The following is a 19,604-nucleotide window of genomic DNA, read 5'->3' as shown; positions in this document are numbered from 1 at the left end:
GAGAGGTTAGGCATACTTGGCCTTCATTCCTTGGAGCACTGGAAGCTGAGGAATGATCTTATAGAGGTATGTAAAATCATGAGGGGAATAGATAGGATGAAAGCACAGAGTCTTTTTTACAGGGTAGAGGAATCAAGAACCAGAGGGTTTAGGTTTAAGGTACGAAGAGAAAGATTTAATAGGAACCTGCTGGGGAATACTTTTCACCTGGCGTGTGTTAGAGGAAATAGTGCAGATGTTGCATCTCCTGCGGTTGCAGGGGAAAGTACCTGGGGAGGGGGTGGTTTGGGTGGGAAAGGACGAGTTGACCAGGGAGTTGCAGAGGGAACGGACTCTGCGGAAAGCAGAAAGGGGTGGAAATGGGAAGATGTGGCCAGTAGTGGGATCCTGTTGGAGGTGGCAAAAATGTTGGGAGGAATATATGTTATATGCAACGTTTGATGGGGTGGAAGGTGAGGACAATGGGTCCTAGTTACGAATGGGGGAGGGGAGCAAGAGCGGAGCTGTGGGATATCGAGGAGACCTTAGTGAGAGCCTCATCTCTAATGGAAGAGGGGAACCCCCGTTTCCTAAAGAATGCGGACATCACCGATGACCTGGTATGGAAAACCTCATCCTGGGCGCAGATTCTGCATAGAGGGAGGAATTGGGAGTTGGGGATAGTCTTTACAGGAAGCAGGGTGGGAAGAAGTGTAGTCCAGATAGCTATGAGAGTCAGTGGGTTTGTAATAGATGTTGGTCAATAGTCTGTCATAGAAACATAGAAAATAGGTGCAGAAGTAGGCCATTCAGCCCTTCGAGCCATCAATATGATCATGGCTGATCATCCAACTCAGTATCCTGTTCCTGCCTTCTCTCCATACCCCCTGATCCCTTTAGCCACAAGGGCCACATCTAACTCCCTCTTAAATATAGCCAATGAACTGGCCTCAACTACCTTCTGCGGCAGAGAATTCCAGAGATTCACCATTCTCAGTGTGAAAAAAGTTTTCTTCATCTCGGTCCTAAAAGATTTCCCCCTTATCCTTAAACTGTGACCCCTTGTTCTGGACTTCCCCAACATCGGGAACAATCTTCCTGCATCTAGCCTGTCCAACCCTGATCCCCCCTCAATCTTCTAAATCTCCTGTGATGAAGACGGTGAGATCGAGAAACGGTCGAGAGATGTTGGAGATGGTCCAAGTGAATTTGAGTGGAGGATGGAAATTAGTTGTGAAGTTGATGAAGTCAGTGAGTTCTGCATGGGTGCAGGAGGTAGCACCGATGCAGTCGTCAATGTAGCGGAGGTAGAGTTCGGGGATAGGGCCAGTGTACACCTGGAACAGTGATTGTTCAACGTACCCTACAAAGAGGCAGGCATAGCTGGGGCCCATGCGAGTGCCCATAGCAAGGCCTTGGATTTGGGGGAAGTGGGAGGAGTCGAAGGGGAAGTTGTTCAGAGTAAGGACCAGCTCCACTAGGTGGAAGAGAATATTAGTAGACTTAAATTGGCTGGTTCTGCGGTCGAGGAAGAAACGGAGAGCTTTAAGACCTTCCGGGTGGGGAATGGAGGTGTAAAGTGACTGGACATCCATAGTAAAGATGAGGGAGTGGGGGCCAGAAAAAACGGAAGTCAGTGAACAGATGAAGAGTGTGTGAGTTGGTCCTTACCCTCAACGTCCTTTAATTCTGAGGTTATGGCCTCTGGTCCTAGATTCACAGTGGAAACATCCTCTCCACATCCACTATCCAGGCCTTTCAATATTCGGTAAGTTTCAATTAGGTCCCCCCCCCCATCCTTCTAAACTTCAGCAAGTAGAGGCTCAGTGCTCATCATACGAACACCCACTCAAATGCTCATCATATGTTCACCCACTCACACCAGGGATCATTCTCGTAAACCTCCTGTGGACCCGCACCACCGCCAGCACATCCTTCCTCAGATATGGGGTCAAAAATGGCCTCAGCCTCAGTTATTCACATTATTCCCTTTATCGTGTATTTGTCCACCATGGATGGCTTGAGTGCAATCATGTATTGCGGTGCTCTCGCTTAACTTTTTTTCTTTGTTGCCAGTCGGGCAACCTTGGCAGCTTATTAGGTTGCCAAATGACAGTTTAGGTGGTCATTTAAGATGGCTTGCATGACGCTTGCGATAATGTGCTCGGACGCGGTGCATAGTTACCAGTCGGTATTATGCTCAATGAAGCATTCACATATTATTTCTGCATCAAATAAAGTCACAAACTAAACATATTCACCAATCAAGACATGATATATACCACAATGACATGCAGCAAAATTATAATACAGTATCTCAACTCTTTTTACACATTGCAATGAATGCAATTTCTATTATTTCTTCCCACTTCCAAACAAAAATGTGGTTGGATTATTCAGCGCATGATCAACTTGTGTCAATAAATCCTGGACCATGATAACATATATGCTTAACCATGCACACTACAGATTGATGGAAGCATGTTTTCTGTGAAGGACCGAAAATTATCATGACATGGCCATAGCATTGCTATTGGGACAGAAACACTCTGGCTTCCCACATAATTTAACCACAACAAAATATACAGGTTGCACGGAATTTTCGAAAGGCATTTTATGATAATAGCTTTTAAAACTGACTATACCCATCTGACATTACACTAAGTAACAAGAGATGGCCAAAGGACATAACTGCAGCAAATGTTCTTTTGGTATATTTAAAGGTATCAAGACGCCACATTACCGAATATTCAAATTAGATGTATGTGTTGTGAACAGCAATGAAGATGCCCAGTTTGTTAGCACCAAATATTTTAAAAATTGTTGATTTTTCCATCATTCCCACCTCAGAATTGACATTAAAATTTCAACTGAAATAACTCCTGACCAAATTTGTGATGTATATGACTGACTGTAGAAGTAAAACACGGATAAATCCAACGTATAGTTGTGAATGTTGCTCATTAAATAACTACAGTACTGATAATCCATATTAAGAGCATTGATTTGCTGTAAAAATGAATTCTGTAATAACGTGTCAACGGTAGCATTGACAATCGAGCAGTGCGGTTTTAATGTTTCACGTGTTCACAATTTAATTAATCCATCTTTATGGATTAAAATAAATAATAACATTGGGAATAAAAACATATTTGATTGCATTCCGTTATCAAACATAGTCAATGTTCGCTCTGAAGACATTTCCAGCACAATAGGGTCGGGGGGTGGGGGGTGAATCAATGCAGGATGGATAGATGGCGGTGGAGGGGTGGTTGAGAAGGCAATCGGTGCGGAATGGATAGAAACATTGAAACAGGGGAATTAGTGCGTGTTGGTTGGTGTAGGTAAAACTTCGAGGGGCACCGTGCGGGGGATATGTGGGGGCTGATCATCCAACTCAGTATGAATGGAGGGAGCAGTACAGGATGGATGTGAAAGAGGGTCAATACACATGGGCCACATGTAACTCCATTGTAAATGGAGGGGGTGGCAGGCGAATCAATGCCCTCTGTGGCAGAGAGTTCCAGAGATTCACCCCTCTCTGTGTGAAAAACGTTCTTCTCATCTCGGTTTTAAAGGATTTCCCCTTTATCCTTAAGCTGTGACCCCTTGTCCTGGACTTCCCCAACATCGGGAACAATCTTCCTGCATCTAGCCTGTCCAACCCCTAGGATTTTGTAAGTTTCTATAAGATCCCCTCTCAATCTCCTAAATTCTAGAGAGTATAAACCAAGTCTATCCAGTCTTTCTTCATAAGACAGTCCTGACATCCCAGGAATCAGTCTGGTGAACCGTCTCTGCACTCCCTCTAGGGCAATAATGTCCTTCCTCAGATTTGGAGACCAAAACTGTACGCAATACTCCAGGTGTGGTCTCACCAAGACCCTGTACAACTGCAGTAGAACCTCTCTGCTCCTATACTCAAATCCTTTTGCAATGAAAGCTAACAAACCATTCGCTTTCTTTACTGCCTGCTGCACCTGCATGCCTACCTTCAATGACTGGTGTACCATGACACCCAGGTCTCGCTGCATCTCCCCCTTTCCCAATCGGCCACCATTTAGATAATAGTCTGCTTTCCTGTTTTTTGCCACCAAAATGGATAACCTCACATTTATCCACATTATACTGCATGGATAAGGCAGGGGAATTAGTGCGTGTTGGTTGGTGTAGGTAAAACTGTGAGGGGAGAGCGCGGGGGATGACAGTGGGATTGAATGGGGGGGATGGATGGAGGGAGCAGTGCAGGATGGATGGGAAAGAGGGTCAATACAGGATGAATTGTGGGACCATTGTAGGATGGATGGGGGTGGCAGGCGAATCAATGCGAGGTGGATAGGGTGATCAGTGCAGGATGAATAGATGGGGGGGGGGTAGATGAGGAGGGGAGCACACGGGATGTCAGTGAGGACTGAATGGAGGTGGGAATGGGGATCAGTGCGGGATGGAGAGGAGGGGTCTCAGGATAAGGGGGGGGAGGGGGAGGTGGAGGGAGCTTACCAGTGAGAGAGAGGGGAGGGGGGGAGAGAGAGAGAGAGGGAGAGGAGGGGGGGGGAGTGAGAGAGAGAGGGAGAGGGGGAGAGAGAGAGAGAGGAAGAGGGGGAGGGAGAGGAGAGAGGGAGAGAGGGAGAGAGAGAGGGAGAGAGAGAGAGAGAGAGGAAAGGGCAGAGGAGATGGGAAGGAAGGTCAGCGCTCCTCGGACAACACCGGCATCATCGCTGCCTTGGCCGTCCCTGTCCATCGCCAAGTGCCGCCGCCAAAGGGGGAGGCTGTTGGGCTCTCCTCGCCACTGCCTCCCCTCCTCCGCCAACCACCAAGAAGGTGCGGGGCCGAGCGGTGCAGATGCTTCAGACGGCAGAAGGAGACCGCCGCCTTCCTCCCTCCCTCTCTCCCTCCTACTGGCCTCGGCGTGTGAGAGGGTTTGTTTTGAAAGCGCAGTTGGCGGAGAGGCAGGCAGCAGCCGTTATCAGGGCAGGGGGGGTGTGGAAGGAGGAGGAGATGGAGTTGCCACCACTGCCGCTACTGTGCGGGGCCCGTCATTTGCTACGACCCTCCGTCACGCCACACCTTTCCCACGCATTACAGCCGTCGCCGACACGAAACGTCACGTTCCTTTTCTCCAGAGATGCTGCCTGACCCGTGGAGTTAGTCCAGTTTTTTGTGTCTATCTTCGGTATAAACCAGTATCTGCAGTGCCAAGCCGGGCAAAATGACTGTGCGTTTAGGTTGCCCGGCGGCACTTTGGGTGGTCAGTGGCACCCGGGCAACCGCTAATTTCGAGCCCTGTATTGTCCTTCCGCTGACTGTTTAGCACACATCATAAGCTTTTCACTATACCTCGATGCACCCGGGAAAAACTGTGGGGATTCACCTTATCAATACCCTTTATGACTTTATATACCTCGGTAGGGTCACCCTTCAGTCTCCGACACCAAGGAAAAAAGTCCAAACCTATTCAGACTCTGATAATTCAAACTTCCAGACCTTGTAACTTGCTCGTAAATCTTATTTTGCACTCTTTCCAATGTAATGATATCCTTCCTATATCAGAACTAGAACTGTACATAGCATTCCAAATATGGCCTTTCCACTGTCTTGTACAGTTGAAACATGACATTCCAATTCTTGTACACTCGCCTTGAATGAAATTGACAATTATGCCAAGCGATTTCTTCATCACTGTCCACCAGAGTTGCCACTTTCAAGTAACTATGTAACTAAGCCCAAGGAGTCTCAGTTCGACAACACTCCCCGAGCCCTACCATTTACTGCAGACATCTTGCCCTGGCTTGTCTTACCAAAATGCAATACCTAACATTTAACCATATAACAATTACAGCACGGAAACAGGCCACCTCGGCCCTACAAGTCCATGCCGAACAAATTTTTTTTTCCCCTTAGTCCCACCTGCCTGCACTCATACCATAACCCTCCATTCCCTTCTCATCCATATGCCTATCCAATTTATTTTTAAATGATACCAATGAACCTGCCTCCACCACTTCCACTGGGAGCTCATTCCACACCGCCACCGCTCTCTGCGTAAAGAAGTTCCCCCTCATATTACCCCTAAACTTCTGTCCCTTAATTCTGAAGTCATGTCCTCTTGTTTGAATCTTCCCTATTCTCAAAGGGAAAAGCTTGTCCACATCAACTCTGTCTATCCCTCTCATCATTTTAAAGACCTCTATCAGGTCCCCCCTCAACCTTCTGCGCTCCAGAGAATAAAGACCTAACTTATTCAACCTATCTCTGTAACTTAGTTGTTGAAACCCAGGCAACATTCTAGTAAATCTCCCCTGTACTCTCTCTATTTTGTTGACATCCTTCCTATAATTGGGCGACCAAAATTGTACACCATACTCCAGATTTGGTCTCACCAATGCCTTGTACAATTTTAACATTACATCCCAGCTTCTATACTCAATGCTCTGATTTATAAAGGCTAGCATACCAAAAGCTTTCTTTACCACCCTATCTATATGAGATTCCACCTTCAAGGAACTATGCACGGTTATACCCAGATCCCTCTGTTCAACTGTATTCTTCAATTCCCTACCATTTACCATGTACGTCCTATTTTGATTTGTCCTGCCAAGGTGTAGCACCTCACATTTATCAGCATTCAACTCCATCTGCCATCTTTCAGCCCATTTTTCCAAATGGCCTAAATCACTCTGTAGACTTTGGAAATCCTCTTCATTATCCACAACACCCCCTATCTTGGTATCATCTGCATACTTACTAATCCAATTTACCACACCTTCATCCAGATCATTGATGTACATGACAAACAACAAAGGACCCAACACAGATCCCTGAGGCACCCCACTAGTCACCTGCCTCCAACCCGATAAACAGCCATCCACCATTACCCTCTGGCTTCTCCCATTCAGCCACTGTTGAATCCATCTTGCTATTCCTGCATTTATACCCAACAGTTGAACCTTCTTAACCAACCTTCCATGAGGAACCTTGTCAAAGGCCTTACTAAAGTCCATATAGACAACATCCACTGCTTTACCCTCGTCAATTTCCCTAGTAACCTCTTCAAAAAATTCAAGAAGATTAGTCAAACATGACCTTCCAGGCACAAATCCATGTTGACTGTTCCTAATCAGACCCTGTTTATCTAGATGCTTATATATATTATCTCTAAGTATCTTTTCCATTAATTTGCCCACCACTGAAGTCAAACTAACAGGTCTATAATTGTTAGGTTTACTCTTAGAACCCTTTTTAAACAATGGAACAACATGCGCAGTACGCCAATCCTCGGGGACTATTCCCGTTTCTAATGACATTTGAAATATTTCTGTCATAGCCCCGGCTATTTCTACACTAACTTCCCTCAATGTCCTAGGGAATATCCTGTCAGGACCTGGAGACTTATCCACTTTTATATTTTTCAAAAGTGTCAGTACTTCTTTTACTTTGAACCTCATAGTATCCATAGCTACTCTACTAGTTTCCCTTACCTCACATAATTCAATATCCTTCTCCTTGGTGAAACCGAAGAAAAAAAATCTCCCCCATCTCATTTATCTGAATGAAATGCCATCTGCCGTTAAGTTCCATTATTTTAATAATATTAGTTAAGGGATGAATACATCAGCTGGAAGAATTCACCAGTTGCTGTGAATGCGGTGCTATGCAACCTTTTACATCCATCTTAGAGGGAAGGCAGAACCTTGGCTTAACAGCTCATTCAAAAACTGGCACTTGGAATATTACATTACATTGCTAGCCAGGGTTAAGTGGGGCTTGAACTCATGACCTTCTGACTCAGCTCAGAATGCACATAAAGTTAGAGCTAACAGCTAAAGTATACAATCTATGGATAGCACTTTCAAATATTTATCTATGTAAAATTGAAATTTCTGATAATTTGCTTCCACTTTACCTTGAGCCAATAGACAATTTGTGGTTAGAACAGTTAGAAAAATAGAAAGAAACAAAATGCTAGAGTAAATCAGTGGGTCAGGCAGCATCTCTGGTGAACATGGATTGGTGACATTTCATCTGAATCTGTCTGTGTAATCTGTCTGAAAAAGGGTCGCGACCTGAAACATGACCTTTCCATGTTCCCAGAGATGCTGCCTGACCCACCAAGTTACCCCAGCATTCTATGTCTTTCTTTGCTAAACCAGCATCTGCAGTTCCTTGTAACTACAAAAATAGGAAGTTCTTTTTTTTACTTTTCTATTCGAAAACTAAAATGCTTCTTCTGTGGTTTGACACATCAAGAGAAGCCTCTTGAGAATGTTATTCTTGAAATTGTTTCCACCCACTCTTCCAATTTAATGTATTTCATGCTTCAGTCTTCCCATTCATTATGGGGGAAAAAACAGATTTATATTGTGATGTTGGAGCTGAAAGCGCAAGGGCATTTTTGTCACAATTATCCTTCCAACAATATTAGAATATCTCTACCATTTCAATGCAGCATTGAATAACAGTTAGTAAGTCAAAGGAAACTTTCCTTTCAAAAAGAAATACCCAAACATTTGGAAACTTAAATCTTTGCAGTGAGGTTGTCAATGCATCACATATTTTGGCTATACTGTTCTCTTTCAATACGAACAAAATATGTCACAAAATTGGCATTGCATATTACAGTAGCATTTCAGTTCAAATCCATTATATTATTTTTCTGATTTCAATAGCAACTAAGATCTTTTCGAGTAAACAACTGCAGATGCTGGTTGACCAAAAAAGACACAAAGTGCTGGAGTAACTCATAAGGTCAGGCAGCATCTTGGGATAACATAGATAGATGACATTTTGGGTCAGGACGCTTCTTCAGACCCTGTCTTTTTTATCTTTTTTATCTTTTTGAGACGTATGGATTGGAAATAACTGTTTCTCGGCTGATCGTGGGTTACATAGAAACATAGAAACATAGAAAATAGGTGCAGGAGTAGGCCATTCGGCCCTTCGAGCCTGCACTGCCATTCAATATGATCATGGCTGATCATCCAACTCAGTATCCCGTACCTGCCCTCTCTCCATACCCCCTGATCTCCTTAGCCACAAGGGCCACATCTAACTCCCTCTTGAATATAGCCAATGAACTGGCCTCAACTACCTACTGTGGCAGAGAATTCCAGAGATTCACCACTCTTCGTGTGAAAAATGTTTTTCTCATCTCGGTCCTAAAAAACTTCCCCCTTATCCTTAAACTGCGACCCCTTGTTCTGGACTTCCCCAACACCTGGAACAATCAAGAACACAATCAAATTAAATGCTCAAAATATTAATCTGCACAAAGTGTGAGGAACAAGTTTCACTTCTAAGCTCCATTCACTTCTTCCAGATTACTCAAAGCTGACACCACAGTAGTTGGAGCTATCTGTTGCAACAGGCATACCATCAAGAGGCATAAATACCCGCAGATGCATCTCAAGTACCCGTTTCAGAAAGGCCACCCAGATTCAGCAAACTTATCTGAAGGGCCAAAAAAAACATTGCCCAGTTCCTGAAATGCGCGCTGATTGGGACAAGCAATCATTTTAATAGGAGTTCTCTTACTAATATGGTGGTTTCAATGTCAGAAATCATTCCAATTGTAATTTATTCAAAGTATGCAGGAATAGGTCTCACTTTGAAAGATAATAAAACCATGTACCAAGGTATCCAATCCTCTCCGCCATCAAATATAAATTGCAACATGTGTTTTTGGTTCCACATTGGTATGCCAAGCCAATGATCTCTTGGTGCCTCAAAACTTTGGCCATCTGTTGGCAGACTGTGTGGCCCAATGTACATGTTCTAATACTTGACCTAATTTTTTCCACTTTGAAATGGATGAAGACTCCAAGGCTGACAACTGGCGCAGAAGGCTAATCTTGGGAGCTTTCAATATAGTTTCCATTTCTGAACTGTAACCATATCAAAGGGAATTAAAACAAAAACAAAAAATACTCGATAGGTGAAAACAGATGAGTTAATGTGTTGGATATGTATTTTGTCAAAACTGGAAGAAATTACCGCATGTGCAAAATATGAGAATGAGAGGAATAGCGAAGGGAGAATATCTACCAACAAGTGACAGAAAGCATTATGAAACAAATTACAGATTGCAAAAGAGCGTGTGATGAGCTTGGTTTGGGTAGCGTGGGATTGGCAGAGATCTGGGGAGATCTGGAGAAAGAGAAGGACAGGAAATAGACTAAGACAGATTGAAGTGGAAATTGAAGTCAGTGAAATAGCTAGGCAAACTCCACTGTAAACGGCAGCATAATGGTGAAGCTGCTGGGCTATGTGCCAGAGCTCTGAACCATTCACCCAAGGACGAGAATTTGAATCCCACCTGGGTAACTAGGGAAATTAAACATATATTAAATAAATCTGGAACTTTAAGAAAGTTAGTCTCAATAACAGTAACCATGAAACTACCAAGTTGCTACAAAAACCATCCGATTAACTAATGCCCATCAGGGACAGACATTTGCCATCCTTATGTTTTATACCCTTTTTTTGGGTGTAATTCAAATCCACCAATTGTCTTGTTCAGAGGCAATTAACGATGAACCATAAATGCCAGCATTGTCAGCAATATCTAGATTGCAAGATGAAATTTTTTAAAAGCCAATAGGTAGGATTTTTTTATCATCCAGTACCAAAGAAAAACAAGGTAGCGTGCCTCAATTACTACTGTCCTATGGCTCTGAAACCCTTCATCATGAAGTGCATTGAGAGGCTGGTCTTGATGCCGGCAACTCCAGCCTCCCAGATGGCCTTGATCCCTTGCAATTAGCCAGCCGCCTCAAAAGATGCATAGCAGATGCCATTTCCTTAGCTCTACATTTAGCCAGCGGTCGGTGGGGGCGCTGCAAGCCGGCAGCTCTGCTAGCAGCGTGTTTGTTTTTTCTACTTTTTTAATTTTTTTTAGTGTGTCCTGAGGTATGTTTTTGGTGTCTCTCTGTGTGTCCTGTGTGGGGGGTGGGGTGGGGGGGGGTAGGGTAAGGGGGAAACCGTTTTGGTCGCCTCCTCCACGGGGAGGCGACTTTTTCCATGTCGCCTCCCACGTGGCCTAACATCGAGGATCGGTGCGGCCTTTCCCGGAGTCGTGACCAGGGCTTCAGCGGCAGGCGCAGCGCGGACTCTTTCGTCGTGGAGCGGGCGTGCCCTCGCCGGGGCTCGCCAGAGGGGAGCGCTCCGTTCGCTGGCCCGCGGCAGCCTAAAGTCGGGGTCTGCAGGCTCCAGCTGGCGCAATGTCCGCAGCATGGGATCCCTCGTTGGGGACCAGGGAGGAGAAGAGCGCCGACCGCTGGCCCGCGGCCTACTTCTACCGAGGGCGCGGCGGGGACTTACCATCAGGAGCGGGGACCCCTGGAGAACAGCCCCGACTGCCGGCCCTGCGGTCTGCAGTGCTTCCGGCTTCAGCGTGGCGGGGTCTTTTTAGGCTCGCCAGAGGGGAGCGCTCCGTTCGCTGGACCCTTGTCGGGAGCCTAAAGTCGATGGCTGGGAGGGTCTGCAGGGGGAAAATGGAGGACTGGCGCAATGTCCGCCACCACAGTGATGGGTGGTGGATCCATTGTACCGCTGCGTTGGGGACCAGGGAGGAGATTGATTGAGCGCCGACCTGCAATGGCATAATTCCAACGGAACCCATCTCCAAACTTCTACCGATCTCGCGGCGGGGACTTACCTGCAACTCAGACCCATAGAGCGGGGACCCCTGGAGAAGAACATCCCCGACTGCAACACCCTGCGTCTGCAGTGCTTCCGGCTTCCTAGCGATGGCGTGGCCAAATTCTTTTAAATCTTCGACCAATTGTCGCCAGCTGAATCACGGCCATAGACCAACCTGAAGCCGCGGTCCCCGGTGGGGAAGCACCGATTCTGGACTTACCTGGACTTTACCTTGTCTGAACATCTGGACGCCCGCAGCGATGGCTGCGGAGGGTTGAGGTCCCGACCACGGGGGAAAATGGAGGACTGGCCAAATGTAGTGCCTTCCACCACGGTGATGAATGCTGTGGTGGATGTTTGTGTTAAATTTTTATTGTGTTTTTGTGTGTTCTTTTTTCATTGTACCGCTGCTGGCAAATTCATTTCACTTGCACTCTTTGTGCAAGTGACGAATAAAACTGAGATTGATTGATTGATTGATTGATTGATTGATTGATTGATCCCTAGAACATCTGGACAACCACACATATTTGACTATAACTCTGTTTTCAATGTCATAATTCCAACCGAACCCATCTCCAAACTCCTGGACCTTGATCTCACCACTCTACTCTGCAACTGGATCCTTAACTTCCTGACCCATAGATGGCAATCAGTAAGGATAGGCAACAGAACATCCACCATGATAATTCTCAACACCCAGCAAGGCTGTGTTCTCAGCTCCTTCCCACTCTGCTCCCTATACACAGATGATTGTGTAGGCAAATTCTACAATTTAAAGGTTTGCAGAAGACACCATTGTCGTGGGCTGAATCACAAACAATGACGAGATAGAATACAGGAAGTAGATAAATGCTCAGTAGCAAGGTGACAAGGCAGCAACCTTTTCCTCAAATGTCAGCAAAACATAGGAGCTTGTCGGCGACTTCAGAAAGTGGGGTGAGGGGTATGCCTCAGTGTGCATCAATGGTGCTGAAGTGGAGGTGATCAAGATCGCTTCAACTTTCTAGCTGCAAATATCACCAGCAATGTGTCCTAGTCCAACCACATTGATGCTGCAGCCAAGAGTCACACCTACATCTCGACTTTCTCAGAAGACGAAGGAAATCCAGAGATCTTCAGAGAGTAAGTTTTAACAATTTCCACAAATTCTGCACCATAAAACCAAGCTATCCTATCCAGAATCAGCACCACAGCTCGTGCACTCCCTCTATGGCAATAAAGTCCTTCCCCCGATTTGGAGACCAAAACTGCACGCAATACTTATACAACTGCAGTAGAAGTTTCCCTGCTCCTATACTCATTCCTCTTGCATGAAAGCCAACATGCCATTCGCTTTCTTTACTTGCCTGCTGCAATGCATGCCTACCTTCAATGACACCAACCATCTCGCTGCATCATACCAGCCTCCCAGTCTGACTTCCCCCCCCCCCCCCCCCCCCCACATTAAACTGGCATCTGCCAACACCACCAAGTCACCAGTCTCCTAGCATCCTTAACTTCATCGAAACTTCAGTGGTAAACTTGGAGACTTGTTCCCCACTGTCATCCTTCTCCTGACTTGATCTTCCATATGCTAGGGATGAATTACTGATCTTCCAATCTACTTAATTGCAGACCTTGCACTTTTATTTTGATCCGCACTCTCTCTGTAGTTGGAACATTATATTCTACAAATAAGAATTTCATTGTTCTATCTGGGACATATGACCAAAAAACACTCTGTTTATTTACCTTTGCACTTCCTGACATATAGTCTAATTTGTCCAAATAGCAAGCAAATCAAAGTGTTTTATAATCTCAGTACACATGACAATAATAAGCCAGTTTAACCAATATTACCAATTTCCTGGAGAAAAAAGATTTAAATGCACGTTTATTCCAAAAAAGGCTAATCTTAAAAATATGAAATCTCCCAAATACCAATCTATGCTGTCTCTATATCAAGGTAGGTAGAAATATGTAAATGCAGATTAAGATCAAAACAACAAAATGCTGAAGTCTGACAACAGAGGTTAATAAAATGTACAGGGAGGAACTGCTGATGGTGGTTTAAAGAAAAGATTGTCACAAAAAATGGGGTAACTCAGCGGGACAGGCAGCATCTCTGGAGAGAAGGAATGGGTGATGTTCGGGTCGAGAAGAAGGGTCTCGGCCCAAAACATCACCAATTGCTTTTCTCCAGAGATGATGCCTGTCCCACTGAGCTACTCCAGCTTTTTGTGTCAATCTTTAATAAAATGTACATTGTGCTTATTAGTCTATTTGCCATATTAGTAACGGTGGATAGCAAGTGCACTATAATCTATTTTACATACTAACCTCGACCAAAATAGTGCCTTTGGACAACTTAAATTGCAATAATTCGAATGATACACCTGAAGATCAAGACTGTTAATAGTGCCAGATACTGAACAAAAGTTTTAACAAAAACCTTGTCCTGCACCTCTTCTGCAAAAGCTAACAATGCATAAACAATTGATTTAATTGATGCCCGGAATTGAAGTGCTTAAAAATTCTGTCAATGCTTACTGCTCTTTTCTGGCAATTAGGTCACTCCAAAGTAACTGTTTTGCAGCCTATCTGTGGGGATTTATAACGAGAAGATTCATTTACCCAACACCACTGAGTTTCATTTTCCTGTGCCTATGTTTTATTCTTCCTTAGGAGACGGAACCAAAGAGATTCAATTGGTCCGCCATATTGGTTCCCCATACATAGAATTGAGCAAGGACCTACATTTGTTTTAACTAATCTCTTTCTTTTCACATATCTATAAAAACTTTTGCAGTCAGTTTTTATGTTCACTGCCAGAAACATGTTATCTCATCTGCAAATTACTCTTATGCAGTTTACTAATTTCAGAATTAATTACAGTTTATGCAAGAAATAAAAAGCAAAATTTTTCAACTTAGTTGAAGACTAAGTGTTAGTGTGTGTGTGTGTGTGTGTGTGTGTGTGTGTGTGTGTGTGTGTGTGTGTGTGTGTGTGTGTGTGTGTGTGTGTGTGTGTGTGTGTGTGTGTGTGTGTGTGTGTGTGTGTGTGTGACACGGCACGCTGCTCCCCTGAATTCCATAGAGCTGCTGACAGCTTTCGTGCACGAGACGCGCACACTTAATTCCCAGAACATTCTGAAATCGTGACACACGGTTGCATTTCACTCTGTCTCTTTGCCCCCCCTCTCCCTCTCTCTCTCTCTTCTCCCATCCCTCCTTTCTCTCTCCCCCACCCCCCTGCCCTCCCCCCCCCTAAACCCCCTTCCCACCCCTCCTCTACCCTCCATCCCATCCCTCCCTTCCCCCACCCCCTCCCTCTCCCCCCTTACCTTCCCCCTCCCTCCTCCCCTCTCTCTGTCCTCCCATCTCTCTCACCCCCCCTCCTCTACACTCCCCCCCACCACCCCACCCTCCCTCCTCCCCTCCTCCCCTCTCCTTCTTGCCCTTCTGTCTCTGCCCCTATCTCTCTGTCTCTGCCCATTCTCTCTCTGACCCCCCCCCCCTACCCCCATCCCTCTCTAGATACGCCTGCGAGTTGGGGGCTATGCGTCAGTGGATAGGGCAGTTAAGGAGCAAATTAATAATATTAATATAATATCAAGGGGGGTAGTTAGCGTGTGTGCGGGGGGGGTGGGGAGGTGTTAGTTCGTGTGTGTGACGCCGCATGCCCCCCCACTCCCCCGCAACCACACTTTGGGGGAACAGACCTAACGTGTCTGCACTTGGTCTAGTATCTTACTAAACCTTTCCTATCTACATACCTGTTCCTTGAGCTTACATTGTAAATTGTAATAGGTCAACGAATGAGCAATCAGATAAAAGTGGGGTGAAAAATTAAAATAATAGGGGAACCGGAAGCTTGGGGTCACTCTTGTAGACACAACAGTCGTGCTCAGAAAAATCAGTCATCCAACCTGCATTTAGTGTCCAATGTAGAGGAGACTAGAAGGTTTGTTCCAAATGCAATATATTGAATTCGAAGGTCAAGTGAATCGCTTCTTCAAATGGAAAAGATTGCTTAGGTCCCAGGATGATAGTAAAGGAAAATGTGAAAGGGCAGGCGATACATTTCCAGTAATTGCACTGAAAAGTGGCATCACAAGGGTAGAATTGGTGAAGGTAGAGGAGCAAAAAACAAAGCAGACAATCACAAAATAAATGGTTCCTTTGGAATGTGAGGAGCATAAAGGGCCTGTCCCACGAGCATGCGACTCCATGCGGCAAGCGCGACCTAACATGGTCGCTTGAGCCGTACGGCCTCGGGGGCCGGTCCCACTTCAATCGCCGGAGCCGTATGAAGTTGTGCGGAGATGGTCCCGACATCGCGCGGGGCTCCGAAAAACTGATCGTGTTCAAAAATTCCACGCGGCAACGGCCTGCCGGCCCGCAGCCGCCTCGACGCCGTACGTACCGCCTCGCTGGGCATACGCAGCGTCTCAACGCAGTACGCAGCGTTTTGACGCCACACAGCACGCGCGAACTTCGCTCGAACCTCATGTCACTCACTCGACCTCCGTTTGGTCGCGCTTGCTGCATGCAGGTCGCATGCTCGTGGGACAGGCCATTAAGACATGTTTGGTAGTAGAATCTTCTTGAAGGTGGCTGAAATGATAGTGGAAAACATGTTGCAGGTGGAGTAAAAGGTGAGAACAAAGAGTACACTATCCTCGCTTCAGATAGGATAGGAGAGGGTGAGAGCAGAAGTGCAGGAAAGTGTGGAGACATAATTGGTAGTTTATCCATTGCGTTAGCGGGGAAGCCACAGTTAAGGAAAAAGGAATATCACTAAGGAAGGTTTAGACGGCAGGTCAATGTGACTATAAAATGTCTTCAGTACGCCCAGTAATTAACGCGGATCACCATAACATTAACATTTGCAGCTTCTTATACTAATATTTTCTTCATTATAAGGAGTCTTACCCATGTTGCTTAACATGTTCCCCATCTCCCTTCATATATCACTCACCTGGAGGTAAGTCAGGGTCAATAGAGGCTACTTGATGGATGCGACGAATTTTAGCTGACGATTTTACGCTCTCTGTCGTGCTACGGGTTGTTGAACTGGAGCCACAGCTCTCATGATCATTCTACAAAACAGCAACAAATCTGGGTTAAGACATCTGGATGCGTTTATATAGACATCTAAAACCTTCAAATTAAACTGGATTTGTTTTTTCTCTCTTTATGACAAAACAGTTGTTTCCACTGCATACACACATCCATAATGAAGCGAAGATCTGTTCAGCACATGAATGCATCTATCAAATACATTTTTATTAAGATCCAATCTTTTTCAGAGATTATGTACCACCTCAATAAAGTTAAATGACTCAAATTAAGCACATAGATGGCTTAAAATAGGAAAGGACAGGTAGGTAATAAAGACTGACATTTATACTCTTTCATATGCCCGTCAGAAAATGCAAGAAAAGGATAAAAACTTATCTTTACAGCATTGAAGTGAAGCTAGGTATTACTGTAATGAAGTAACCATCACGTCCAATTTATGCACATCATGTATGTATGAAGGCCTATATTATCATTTGTGGGATGCTGCTTGAGGGATTCATACCAGCCAGGACTCCAGGGATAACTCCCCTCCTAATGTTTGTCCAAATTGTCCTCCAGATTATCCAAAAGAGAGTAAAATAATAACTACATGTTCAACATCAGAGGTGTTAAGATCCATTCTGGCATGCCCACAATCAAATGAAAGATCATGATTATGCAGTAGCTAATCATCCAGATCGGAACCATTTTATTCATATAGTTAAACAAGTTATTAGCTGACACTTTCGTGGGATGTAATCCCATATTGTCGCATTACAAAATGATTCTCACAGTGCGAATGGTATGTTAGCATTCATAGCAGCGAATGGTATGTTAGCATTCATAGCAAAAGGATTTGAGTATAGGAGCAGGGAGGTTCTACTGCAGTGTACAGGGTCTTGGTGAGACCACACCTGGAGTATTGCGTACAGTTTTGGTCTCCTAATCTGAGGAAAGACATTCTTGCCATAGAGGGAGTACAGAGAAGGTTCACCAGACTGATTCCTGGGATGCCAGGACTTTCATATGAAGAAAGACTGGATAAACTCGGTTTATACTTGCTAGAATTTAGAAGATTGAGGGGGGATCTTATAGAAACTTACAAAATTCTTAAGGGGTTGGACAGGCTAGATGCAGGAAGATTGTTCCCGATGTTGGGGAAGTCCAGAACAAGGGGTCACAGTTTAAGGATAAGGGGGAAATCTTTTAGGACCGAGATGAGGAAAACTTTTTTCAAGCAAAGAGTGGTGAATCTCTGGAATTCTCTCCCGCAGAAGGTAGTTGAGGCCAGTTCATTGGCTATATTTAAGAGGGTTAGATGTGGTCCATGTGGCTAAAGGGATCAGGAGGTATGGAGAGAAGGCAGGTACAGGATACTGAGTTGGATGATCAGCCATGATCATATTGAATGGCGGTGCAAGCTCGAAGGGCCGAATGGCCTACTCCTGCACCTATTTTCTATGTTTCTATGTCAGATGTAACATGCAGTGCCCTCCATAATGTTTGAAACAAACACCCGTAATTTATTTATTTGCCTCTGTACCCCACTATTTGAGATTTGCAATATAAAATATCACTTGTGCTTAAAGTGCACATTGTCAGGTTTTATTTTTATACATTTTGGTTTCACCATGTAGAAATTACAGCTGTGTTTATACATAGTCCACCCATTTCAGGGCACCATAATGTTTGGGACACAGGGCTTCTCAGGTGTTTGTAATTGCTCTGCCTCCTTAATGCAGATATAAGAGCGCTCAGCACCTTGTCTTTCCTCCATTCTTTCCATCACCTTTGGAAACTTTAGACCAAAGTTGTGCCAATGAAAGTCAAATAAGACATTATGAGACTGAGAAACAAGAATAAAACTGTTAAGAGATATCAGCCAAAACTAAGTCTTATCAAAATCAACTGTTTGGAACATCATTAAAAAGAAACAGAGCACTGGTGAGCTTACTAATCACAAAGGGACTGGCAGGCCAAGGAAGACCTCGATAGCTGATGCAAAATAATTCTCTCTATTATAAAGAAAAATCCTCAAAAACCTGTCCGACAGATCAGAAATACTCTTTAGGAGTCAGGTGTCAATTTGGCAATGACCACTGTCCGCAGAAGACTACATGAACAGAAATACAGAGGCTACACTGCAAGATGCAAACCACTGGTTAGCCGCATAAATAGGATGGCCATGTCTGTTTGACAAGAAGTACTTAAATGAGCAACCACAGTTCTGGAAAAAAGGTCGTGGACAGATGTGACGAAGATTAACTTATATCAGAGTGATGGCAAGAGCAAAATATGGAGGAAAGAACTGTCCAAGATCCAAAACATACCACCTCATCTGTGAAACACAGTGGTGGGGGGGTGTTATGGCCTGGGCATGTATGGCTGGTGAGGGGGGAGAGGAGGGGAAGGGGAGAGAGGAGGGGGAGAAGGGGAGAGAGGAGGGGGAAGGGGAGAGGAGAGGGAGGAGGGAGGGGAGAGAGAGGGGGAGTGGGAGAGAGGGGGAGAGAGGGGGCAAGAGAGGGAGGGAGAGAGTGAGAGAGGGAGAGAGAGAGAGAGAGAGGAGAGAGGGAGAGAGGGAGGGGGAGAGAGAGGAGGGAGGAGAGAGAGGGGAGGAGGGAGAGAGGAGGAGGTGGGGGGGGGAGAGAGGAGAGAGAGGGGGGGGAGAGAGGAGGAGGAGGGGGGGGGAGGAGAGGGGGAGGAGTGGGGGGGGAGGAGAGGATGTGGGGGGGGGGAGGAGAGAGAGGAGGTGGGGGGAGAGAGACGAGTGGGGTGAGAGGAGGTGGGGGTGGGGGGAGGGGGGAAGGGGGGGGGGGGGGGGAGAGGAGGAGGGGGAGGCAGGCGAACACACACACACACACACCATCTACTTAAGGAAGCATGGTGGAGTACATGGCACAATCAGCATCAATGCTCTGGAAATAGACATGGTTGAGAGCTTCA

At 45.4% G+C, this 19,604-nt stretch overlaps 1 protein-coding gene across 6 annotated transcripts in view; it reads right to left on the bottom strand.

Moving 5' to 3' along the window:
- The window catches only part of LOC129696443 (intermembrane lipid transfer protein VPS13B-like), an 811,841-nt gene that overhangs the window by 756,909 nt on the left and 35,328 nt on the right, over positions 1–19,604 (bottom strand). For all 6 annotated transcript variants that reach the window (XM_055634334.1, XM_055634333.1, XM_055634338.1 and 3 more), the window contains exon 4: positions 16,579–16,699. In XM_055634334.1, the coding sequence (XP_055490309.1) occupies positions 16,579–16,699 (121 nt within the window). The remainder of the gene's footprint in view (positions 1–16,578; positions 16,700–19,604) is intronic.

This window comes from Leucoraja erinacea, chromosome 4 (genome assembly GCF_028641065.1).
Source record: "Leucoraja erinacea ecotype New England chromosome 4, Leri_hhj_1, whole genome shotgun sequence".
In the NCBI taxonomy this organism is placed as follows: Eukaryota; Metazoa; Chordata; class Chondrichthyes; order Rajiformes; family Rajidae; genus Leucoraja; species Leucoraja erinaceus.
The sequence above is the reverse complement of the archived record's forward strand: the minus strand, read 5'-3'. Positions and strand labels throughout refer to the sequence as shown.